At 44.8% G+C, this 10,038-nt stretch overlaps 2 protein-coding genes across 4 annotated transcripts; both read right to left on the minus strand.

Annotated features, from left to right (window-relative positions):
• Nucleotides 1-54: 54 nt before the first annotated feature.
• Nucleotides 55-7,611, minus strand: LOC130191508 (peroxisomal membrane protein 11C-like). Of its 3 annotated transcripts, XR_008831233.1 has the most exons (7): nucleotides 6,977-7,611; nucleotides 5,917-6,111; nucleotides 4,392-4,570; nucleotides 3,282-3,350; nucleotides 2,982-3,203; nucleotides 1,863-2,001; nucleotides 55-416 (listed from the first exon to the last, which is right to left on the minus strand). XR_008831233.1 is itself a non-coding variant. In XM_056411123.1 (5 exons), exons 1-5 carry the CDS (start codon nucleotides 7,037-7,039, stop codon nucleotides 2,996-2,998), a joined length of 714 nt encoding a protein of 237 aa, XP_056267098.1. In that variant the 5' UTR covers nucleotides 7,040-7,609; the 3' UTR covers nucleotides 2,069-2,995. The 3 variants fall into 3 exon arrangements, 2 of the variants coding, with proteins under 2 accessions (XP_056267098.1, XP_056267099.1); XM_056411123.1 differs by lacking the exons at nucleotides 55-416; nucleotides 1,863-2,001 and having other exon boundaries at nucleotides 2,069-3,203; nucleotides 6,977-7,609; XM_056411124.1 differs by lacking the exons at nucleotides 55-416; nucleotides 1,863-2,001; nucleotides 3,282-3,350 and having other exon boundaries at nucleotides 2,069-3,203; nucleotides 6,977-7,609.
• A 421-nt stretch (nucleotides 7,612-8,032) lies between these two features.
• LOC130191510 (PML-RARA-regulated adapter molecule 1-like) lies at nucleotides 8,033-9,844 on the minus strand. Its single transcript, XM_056411125.1, has 5 exons — nucleotides 9,663-9,844; nucleotides 9,273-9,435; nucleotides 8,700-8,733; nucleotides 8,473-8,510; nucleotides 8,033-8,365 (listed from the first exon to the last, which is right to left on the minus strand). Exons 1-5 carry the CDS (start codon nucleotides 9,762-9,764, stop codon nucleotides 8,328-8,330), a joined length of 375 nt encoding a protein of 124 aa, XP_056267100.1. The 5' UTR covers nucleotides 9,765-9,844; the 3' UTR covers nucleotides 8,033-8,327.
• Between the last annotated feature and the right edge of the window lie 194 nt (nucleotides 9,845-10,038).

A 10,038-nucleotide genomic window follows, 5' to 3' on the forward strand; every position in this document is an offset into this window, starting at 1 on the left:
AGGCCAGAGGAGGAGACGTCAGAGGCGGAGAGGCCAGAGGAGGTGAGGCCAGAGGAGGAGAGGCCAGAGGAGGAGAGGCCAGAGGAGGTGAGGCCAGAGGAGGAGAGGCCAGAGGAGGAGAGGCCAGAGGAGGAGAGGCCAGAGGAGGTGAGGCCAGAGGAGGAGAGGCCAGAGGAGGAGAGGCCAGAGGAGGGCAGCCGGTGTGGTCCAGGTCGCCCGCCTCGCTGGAGGAGTCGGACCTCCAGTCTAACGGAGGAGGCTCCATCAGGTTGAAGGAGTCCTCCACCTCTGGCCCTCGTGGAGCTGCCACGGCGTGGCGTCGGATCATCTCGAGCTTCAAGGCCTCGTCAACAGGAGCAGAACACGAGGCCGGCGGGTCGGCGGGGCAGACGTCCGAGTCCATGATGAGAGGACGCCTGGCGGGGAGAGGAGATGATCCAGAGGGGTCAGTGGTTCTACAACTCAATAAATACCATGAACAAAAAGCCATTATGCAAATAAAACCTGCAGCACAAACCTAACTGATGGTCTCACACATCTTCAGTGACACCAATGAACCAAACCCCAGGAGCATCAAGGCAAAGAATCGAGAGCTCAAAGTGCAACGTGGGAATGAACCGGTCCAACACGAACACCCCCGTAGAGCGATACTTTGGTCTCAGCCGATTCAGTACTGACCCGTGATTACATCATATTCTGTATTGTTTTACGTGCGAGGCAACATCTTGACATCAACATGACTTTACCAACTTTATGAAATATAACAAACAAATACAAAGATATACATTACTTATTGTCATTTATTAAATGAATGATATCTGAGAGTCGGACTGATATCATATCTGCATGGTGTATAATGTGTAACCATCGAAGAGACCCAGAGAACACTGCGCGCCCCTTAACTGTGAAAGTTGTTTAAATTAAGTAATTCAGTTACTGCTGCACCCGTAGATAACATGCACGTATAAAAAGGCGCTAACGCCCATAATCTTAATTTAATTTACATATCTGCACTTCTACAGATAAAAAACATGTAATGCTTATTTTAGAAACCAGGCAAGTTTTCTGATAAATTCGGCCGATAAATGATCCGCAACACAGAATGTATGCGTGTAACACGTCGTGTACATTGCACAGGAAAATAAAAAGTAAAGTTATGTTTCAGCAGATTAGCTGTTTGGATCAATTGTGGATGTTTAAAGACGTTATTCAGGTGGGTCACGTTGATCGTAACGTGCTCTGGAAATCAGTTATGTTAATGGAACAGAATAAAGTAGGGCAACGTAATACGAGCCAATAATAACAATTCAACCCACAGCCAGATTCACGTCACCAGGTACTGCTTTACGTTAGCTCGAGGTAGCCGATAGAGCGGCTCCTCGCGAGCTAACGTTAAAGTAAGCTAACTCCACCCCGGAGCACACATAGGAGCACATTGATGAACTGGAACCATAGCAGAATAAAGTAGGGCAAAGTAATACGAGATAATAGGAACAATTAAACCCACAAACAGCCAGACTCCAGATTCACGTCACCAGGTACTGCTTTACGTCAGTTCGCGGTAGCCGCTAGAGCAGCTCCTCACGAGCTAACGTTAAAGTAAGCTAACTCCACCCGCAGCACACGGAGGAGCACGCTGATGAGCTCCGGCACGTCCGAGGTCATAAAGCGGCGGGAGCAGCGCGCTCACCCGGCTTCTGCTGCCCTCTCCGGGCTCTTTGTGCGGAGACTCCTCGAGGAGGCGAGGGGGGTGTCAGGCTCTTCCAAAACTTTGACTTTGTTTTATTTGTCATCCTAAAATAAAAATAAAACCAGCCGCAAACTCACATAATCCCTTTGACCTCGCGTGAGCGTGAACTCACCGCACACAAACAGCGCTCCTGTCATCGATGTGGCAGATGTCGAGTTTATATGTGTTCACGCCGTGATGCGTTCACGTGCTGTTGGAGTTTCCCGATTATCATCAGATGATCGTTTCTTCTTCGTCTTTCTCTACAGTCTCTGTACACATGACAACACAATCTAAATCCTGAGTTACAAACAAACCTCACATTGGATGGAAAATAGAAACATTTTGCATTTTTTTATTAGAATTGAACCATTTAGTGCGTAATGTAATTTAGCTGCCCGACTACAGATGTGGCGGCATCTCAGTATTCATCCGTCCGTCAGCACCTGAAGGCAACAGCTGCACACGTCATGTTGACGCTTTCAGACCCGCTCAATCGAACATCGATTAAACGTCTCAGCCATTTCAAGGTATTTAAACAGTTACATTAGTTTCTCATCTAAAGTTACTGAACATATTGTAGCGACCCTGTGAAGTGGCTGTCGATCACAGGTGGCACCGTGCGTGCTGGTCGAGGGGGCGTGCCTGTGATTGGCGGAGTAGAGGGGAGGCGGGGTTAACCTGTGGAGGGAGGGGAGTTACGTGTGGTTGACGGGAACCGTTGTGTCGAGGTTCGAGCTGCTGAGCTGAGAGGAGCAGCTGTCTGTGTTGGAGGATTCCCAATAAAGAAGGAGTAATAACGTCGTCCCGTCTCCGTGTCATCAGTCCATAACGTCCGAGACGTTACAATATAATTTAATGTACATCTTAAGCAGCTTCAGTCGAATTTGCCCAGTTTGTATGACAATGTTGACAGTTTCTATACAACCAGTGTTTTCTACTGAGTATTAGGGTATTTGATTGCTAATCTCATCAAGAATGGCCTCCAACTGTTGATTAAAATGACCCTACATATATATATATTTCATTTAAATGGAATTGAAGATTGTTTGCCAATTTCCTGAAAGGTTTTCAGTCACATCCGATAAAGCACTTACATGATTGGATATAAGTCTATTTTGATTATTCACTTATCATCCAGTTTTCGGTCCAGATGAATATTATGTAAATGTATCTTCCAGACAATCTGACAGGAGTCTGATCACATTAATTTAGCTCCTCCTCCTTTCACTCAGTGATTTGGTCAAAGCACCTGAGCGGTACAGACTACGGGCTGGCGGTCTCGTCACTGTCTCCAGCGCTCATCAAGCCAATCAGTGACGAGATGGAGCCCATCAGCCCCACCAGCCAGTTGGGGAACCGTCCCGCCCAGAGGAAGCCGGGCGGCATCCAGTGAACGGCATTAGCGAGGTCAGCCATGCTGCTGAGGATGGAGAGCAGCTCCCTTCGCATCTGACTGTGGAGCTGAGAGCGGCTGCAGGAGACAACACAGGTACATCAGGACACTCAGACCCCCCCTCATCCTGAAACAACAGAACAGCAGGTGCACCACCTGCTGCCCGCTCCACCCCTCTCACACCGCCTCAGCTCCTTCTTCAGGAGCAGCAGAACTCGGAGAGATCTAACAGAAAAAGATTCACAAGACTTAGTGGCTGTTTGTTCCACATGTGATGTAGTGAAGTGATGTAGTGAAGTGATGTAGTGAAGTGATGTAGTGAAGTGATGTAGTGAAGTGATGTAGTAAAGTGATGTAGTGAAGTGATGTAGTGAAGTGATGTAGTGAAGTGATGTAGTAAAGTGATGTAGTGAAGTGATGTAGTGAAGTGATGTAGTGAAGTGATGTAGTAGAGTGATGTAGTGAAGTGATGTAGTGAAGTGATGTAGTGAAGTGATGTAGTAAAGTGATGTAGTGAAGTGATGTAGTGAAGTGATGTAGTGAAGTGATGTAGTGAAGTGATGTAGTAGAGTGATGTAGTGAAGTGATGTAGTAAAGTGATGTAGTGAAGTGATGTAGTGAAGTGATGTAGTGAAGTGATGTAGTGAAGTGATGTAGTGGAGTGATGTAGTGAAGTGATGTAGTAAAGTGATGTAGTGAAGTGATGTAGTGAAGTGATGTAGTAAAGTGATGTAGTGAAGTGATGTAGTAAAGTGATGTAGTGAAGTGATGTAGTGAAGTGATGTAGTGAAGTGATGTAGTGAAGTGATGTAGTAGAGTGATGTAGTGAAGTGATGTAGTAAAGTGATGTAGTGAAGTGATGTAGTGAAGTGATGTAGTGAAGTGATGTAGTGAAGTGATGTAGTAGAGTGATGTAGTGAAGTGATGTAGTAAAGTGATGTAGTGAAGTGATGTAGTAGAGTGATGTAGTGAAGTGATGTAGTGAAGTGATGTAGTGAAGTGATGTAGTAGAGTGATGTAGTGAAGTGATGTAGTGAAGTGATGTAGTGAAGTGATGTAGTAGAGTGATGTAGTGAAGTGATGTAGGACCGCTCAATCTAACACACGGTCTGGTTTCCATGGTGATCATTGTGTTAGTGAGGATTTTATGATAAAAATAGACGTAAAAAGGAAAATGCTGGTGGGATTGTGTTCAGGACGCCTGTCCTCGTGGCCCTGAAGGTCACACGTTCCCCTTGATGTCGGCGTGTGTACAGGTGAGCTCACCTGAGGATCCCCAGCAGCAGCGAGGTGGCCCACAGCGCCGTGCTGAGCAGCCACCACCTGTCCGACTTCCCCTCGATCAGCCGAGCGTCCGCCGCCCACGCCATGTGCTCACAGGGGTAGAACAGCTGGTCGGCCATGTTGGCGAGCAGCGACACGCAGCGCACGGCGCCATCCTCCTCCTGCCGGGGCACACGGGTCAGAGGCCGGAGGGGGAGTGTGTGGCTGGAGTGAGTAGTGTGTGGCTGCAGTGTGTAGTTGTAGTGTGTAGTGTGTGGCTTCAGTGTGTAGTTGTAGTGTGTAGTGTGTGGCTGGAGTGTGTAGTTGTAGTGTGTAGTGTGTGGCTTCAGTGTGTAGTTGTAGTGTGTAGTGTGTGGCTGGAGTGTGTAGTTGTAGTGTGTGGCTGGAGTGTGTAGTTGCAGTGTGTAGTGTGTGGCTGGAGTGTGTAGTTGTAGTGTGTGGCTGGAGTGTGTAGTTGTAGTGAGTAGTGTGTGGCTGGAGTGTGTGGCTGCAGTGTGTGGCTGGAGTGAGTAGTGTGTGGCTGCAGTGTGTAGTTGTAGTGTGTAGTGTGTGGCTTCAGTGTGTAGTTGTAGTGTGTAGTGTGTGGCTTCAGTGTGTAGTTGTAGTGTGTAGTGTGTGGCTGGAGTGTGTAGTTGTAGTGTGTAGTGTGTGGCTTCAGTGTGTAGTTGTAGTGTGTAGTGTGTGGCTGGAGTGTGTAGTTGTAGTGAGGAGTGTGTGGCTGGAGTGTGTAGTTGCAATGTGTAGTGTGTGGCTGGAGTGTGTAGTTGCAATGTGTAGTGTGTGGCTGGAGTGTGTAGTTGTAGTGTGTGGCTGGAGTGTGTAGTTGCAATGTGTAGTGTGTGGCTGCAGAGTGTGTTTGTAGTGTGTAGTGTGTGTTTGCAGTGTGTAGTGTGTAGTTGTAGTGTGTGTCTGACCCCGCCTCCCAGCCCGTATCCGTGGGAGTAGTGTGTAGTTGTAGTGTGTGGCTGCAGTGTGTGTTTGTAGTATGTAGTTGTAGTGTGTGTTTGTAGTGTGTGGCTGCAGTGTGTGTTTGTAGTGTGTAGTTGTAGTGTGTGTCTGACCCCGCCTCCCAGCCCGTATCCGTGGCTGTAGTGTGTAGTTGTAGTGTGTGGCTGCAGTGTGTTTGTAGTGTGTAGTTGTAGTGTGTGGCTGCAGTGTGTTTGTAGTGTGTAGTTGTAGTGTGCGTCTGACCCCGCCTCCCAGCCCGTATCCGTGGCAGTAGTTTGTAGTTGTAGTGTGTGTTTGTAGTGTGTACTTGTAGTTTGTGGCTGCAGTGTGTGTTTGTAGTGTGTAGTTGTAGTGTGTGGCTGCAGTGTGTTTGTAGTGTGTAGTTGTAGTGTGCGTCTGACCCCGCCTCCCAGCCCGTATCCGTGGCAGTAGTTTGTAGTTGTAGTGTGTGTTTGTAGTGTGTACTTGTAGTTTGTGGCTGCAGTGTGTGTTTGTAGTGTGTAGTTGTAGTGTGTGGCTGCAGTGTGTTTGTAGTGTGTAGTTGTAGTGTGCGTCTGACCCCGCCTCCCAGCCCGTATCCGTGGCAGTAGGCCAGCATCGACAGGTCGTCAAACAGCCTCATCACCGTCCTGCAGTGACTCAGCTGAGCAGAAAACAGCAGCAGACGTTTCCCGAGTCGGAGAGAAGAAGCTTCTCCGTCCCGCCGGGTCAGAAGTCCTCCGAGCAGCTGGGAGCCGAAACACACCGACCGCACCTGAAGGCACCGCCGGGAATCAACCACTCAACACGACTTCCAGGGAAGAAGTAAAAGAGGATATACAAATATACATTTTGAAGAAAACATTAACCTATTTTTAGATTGAGGTTTTTATGTCTTTGTATGTTATATGTTATACTATATTACTACATTTCCCCTTATATCTCATACTATCATATATAATAGTTCAAGTGTAGCTGTTTATTAATACTAAGTACCATCACGTTCTCATGGAATACAATAGTCTGTTGTTTACTACACCATGTTGTATACCTCTTGTTATTATATTTTGTATTCCTCTACGTATCTGTACATATCTTTATCTTTACACTTCAGTGCTCTCGGTGTAACTAATACCCAGGGCTGGGTTGTAATTCATTTACTCAAGTACTTTATTTAAGTACAGTTTTAGGGTAATTGTACTTTGTTTTTCTCCTTCTCAACATTTTGAAAGATATTATTGTACTTTTTACTTCACTGCATGAAATTAATAATACATAATATAAATAAACTAATCGGCTAAAGTATTACACATAAGATACCAGCTGCAACATGAAGTGATTAATCATTTTAATCAAGAATACTATATATACTATTCTGAAATACTGGTACTCTCATCATATATTGATGCGAATGCTTTTGTACTTTTATTTAACCAACATTATTAATGCAGAGTACATGTAACAGAGTATTTATACACTGTGGTGATAGTACTTTTACCACTGAGCGTCTCTTGTTTATTGTTTCCGTCATAACGGTGAAGGCTTCACTATCAGCTGAATAGATGGACGATAGCATCAAACTAGTATACATTAATAAACTATCCCATAATAAGTTGATCGCAAGTCAAACTACAACTCACTACTTTGTCTCTCCCTCGGTATGACTCCAGCAGGCGGACCAGAGACGCCACCGACGGCTCCATGTCGCTCAGACTCTAAACAATCACAAACATCTCCATTGTCGTCTTTATCTGCCCCGCCACCAGCTGGACTTTGAAACCGGAAGTACCGCAACCAGACGGAAGTAGACGATCGACGAGTCAATCGAACTTCTTCTTCTTCGTCTTCTTTCTTCGTCGCGCGGTGGCACCGCGGGCCTCCTCAGTTTGTGAACTAGCAATTACAAGTTTTAGAAGATGATGCTTATCATATTCTAGATTATGAAGCAAAAATATATTAAACTAGCAATTACAAGTTTTAGAAGATGATGCTTATCATATTCTAGATTATGAAGCAAAAATATATTAATGTGACCTTTAAGCGTTACTTTACAAATAAGTTTGTAAAAATCGTTTTAGAAGTAATATAACATTCATATTCGGCAAGTGACCCAACAGGTGTAAATCAAAGCTTCTGTCCATCCTGGAGAGGGATCCTCCTCTGCTGCTCCCCTGAAGGTTCTGACCTTGTTTACACTCAAAGGTTTTTTTATATTGTCTATGTGTAGAGACTGTAACGCCCTCTGAGGGGAGTTTGTGATTTGTGATTATTGGGCTGTATAAAATAAACTGAATTTAATTTAATAGAAATTATATATACTAAACACAATTCATGTGCATATGTGAGTGTGTATATACACACTCACATATGCACATGAATTGTGTTTAGTTTGCTGCGTGGCTGTTCCAAATTTATATTACTATATAAACGAATCGTCTTGATGAAATGTGAATGTGTACCTGAGATATTCAGAATATATTGGTCCACATGTTCTTTGCTGTTCCGTCTCTTTTCCCTTCGACATCCGGTTGTCTGAATTGTAACTGTTTTAATGTGTTGTACGGCGACCTCGAGTGCCTTGAAAGGCGCCTTATAAAATAAATGTATTATTATCTACACATTTATTAGATCACAGCTACGTGTTTTTCTTCTTCTTCCAAAAAGACAGAATAAATTCAAATAAAAGAGGAACACAATTACCTGTCACATCTATTTTAAATTATCTCAGCGGTCGAGCGAAACACAAAGCTACAGTTATAGTGTATTTATGTTCTATACAAGCAGCCTGACACAATGCAATGGGTTAGGGTTAGGGTTGTCCTCAGTGAGAGCTTCATATGTGAGTCTCTCTGCGGTTTCAAATAGTTTTATCTTCAGCTCGTGTTCCGCCTCAGATGGGGTCAAGTGAACCTGCGTATCCAGATCATGATTCAGTCTGTTATAGCTTTTAGTTCCAGCTGCGTCTCTGTGTCTGATGCGGTGTGATTGGCATCAATGAGCAGCGTGCAGAGAGTCATTGTCGTAGACGTCTGGAAGAACAAAGGGAAACGTTGGGTTTTTAAAAGAGAATATTTCCGATGACAGGAACACTCTTTACGGGGCATTTCATCCGGAACATGAAGTCCAGGCAACTCACCGTCTGGATAGTCCACATCATCGTAAATGTCTCTTTCCCTGAAACGAAGACGGTCATTAAAGTATTTATATTTACGTTTTATAGAAATAAAACGTGTTAACTGACTCCAGTCAAAATTGAGTTTACAACTTTGTTTACTGCAATCGTGACTGATAACAAAATGCAAACATATAAACTACGACTGCTGTTACTACTACTGCATATGAAACTGATGAAGGTTCACTTACATTGTCAGAAGAAGAGATCTGGACACATAACCATCTGTGAGAGAACAATAGACATCACATTTAGCTGAGGCTTCATGTTACACACCGTAGAACCGCTAACTCAGGGTTCAGTGCCTTGCTCAAGGACACGTCGACTAGGGCGGGGATTGAACCACCAACCCCCTGACTGAGAGACAGACCCGCTAACCACTGACCCAGAGTCGACCCAGACTGTGTGAAACGGTCACATTGAAGTAAAACACAGTTGTGACTGAATCTGAGATGTAATGCTAAGTGTTCCCTTTTTCAGTTAAATATCTCAATGTCCTCTAAACCAACTGTCCCCAGGCAAAGTGCTCTGTTGACATCGATATGATGAATGTTGTTAACGGTGTGTTCGTTGTGTCATACAGTGTTGAGCATTTAAAGCCTCACAGTCCTATGAACCACAGAGTTCCGTCAATGAAGACCCGAACCCTGAACCGCTTGTGTAAGACGTGGTGCTCAATAAACACATTTTAATTCTCCCATAAAGCCAACGGGCTCGTGTTTCAGCTGCTTCTCTAGTCACAGGGAGGGAGGTGACGTAGTTACATTTCCCGAAGCGGTTGCAGCACAGAGCTTTCTTGCAGTTGGTGATCTGGACGACGTCCACGACTTCTCCGTGAGTCACGGGCAGATCTTTCCCTCCCGGCTTCTTCAAGACACCGTTGGGATCCACCATCATGGTGTGCAGCACCCTGAGGGGCCCCTCGTACTGAGGGCCGTCAGATACAGTGAGACACCTGTTATATTGACGTCATGCAGCACTTCTCATCATTATCGTTGGATGTGGAGTTCCTCAAGGAACCCCCCTGGGCCCTGTACTTTTATATATATATACCATATATAAACAGGATCGAAATGTTAAAAAAAAAAACTATTTCCTTTCCCCGGTATGCTGATGACACGATTATCAACCAATAAAGTAAAAACACGTTTTACCTTAAATCTTTTTTTGAGTTCCTTCTCCACTTTGTGATCTCTGCTGTGAGAAGATGACCAACAGGTCATCAGAACATAGAAATCAAGAACACATTCGATCATGAGTTATATTTAACGAGAGACATATTCTTAGTTTCTTATTGAACAATACTTCATGCCGTCGTATCACTTTCAGATCCACATAAAGCTTCACACCTGTCAATATCTACGTCTCTACTTCCTGTTCCTGCTCACTGTGAACATGTGGCGTGATCATGTGAACATGTGATCATGTGACCATGTGAACAGGTGAACATGTGATCATGTGAACAGGTGATCATGTGGTCATGTGAACATGTGATCATGTGATCATGTGACCACATGAACATGTGATCAT

Source organism: Pseudoliparis swirei, unplaced genomic scaffold, assembly GCF_029220125.1.
Source record: "Pseudoliparis swirei isolate HS2019 ecotype Mariana Trench unplaced genomic scaffold, NWPU_hadal_v1 hadal_122, whole genome shotgun sequence".
In the NCBI taxonomy this organism is placed as follows: domain Eukaryota; kingdom Metazoa; phylum Chordata; class Actinopteri; order Perciformes; family Liparidae; genus Pseudoliparis; species Pseudoliparis swirei.

What these genes read in the sequence shown, in the direction of transcription:
- LOC130191508 (XM_056411123.1), bottom strand. Translation starts at nt 7,039, where the DNA reads ATGGAGCCGTCGGTGGCGTCTCTGGTCCGCCTGCTGGAGTCATACCGA. An exon ending in CTGCTGCTGGGGATCCTCAG is followed by an intron (nt 3,351 to 4,391) that starts GTGAGCTCACCT and finishes TTTTTCTGTTAG; the next exon opens with ATCTCTCCGAGTTCTGCTGC. An exon ending in AGGGGTGGAGCGGGCAGCAG is followed by an intron (nt 3,204 to 3,281) that starts GTGGTGCACCTG and finishes TGTCTCCTGCAG; the next exon opens with CCGCTCTCAGCTCCACAGTC.
- LOC130191510 (XM_056411125.1), bottom strand. Translation starts at nt 9,764, where the DNA reads ATGATCGAATGTGTTCTTGATTTCTATGTTCTGATGACCTGTTGGTCA. An exon ending in AGATCTCTTCTTCTGACAAT is followed by an intron (nt 8,511 to 8,699) that starts GTAAGTGAACCT and finishes TCTTCGTTTCAG; the next exon opens with GGAAAGAGACATTTACGATG. An exon ending in TGATGTGGACTATCCAGACG is followed by an intron (nt 8,366 to 8,472) that starts GTGAGTTGCCTG and finishes TTGTTCTTCCAG; the next exon opens with ACGTCTACGACAATGACTCT.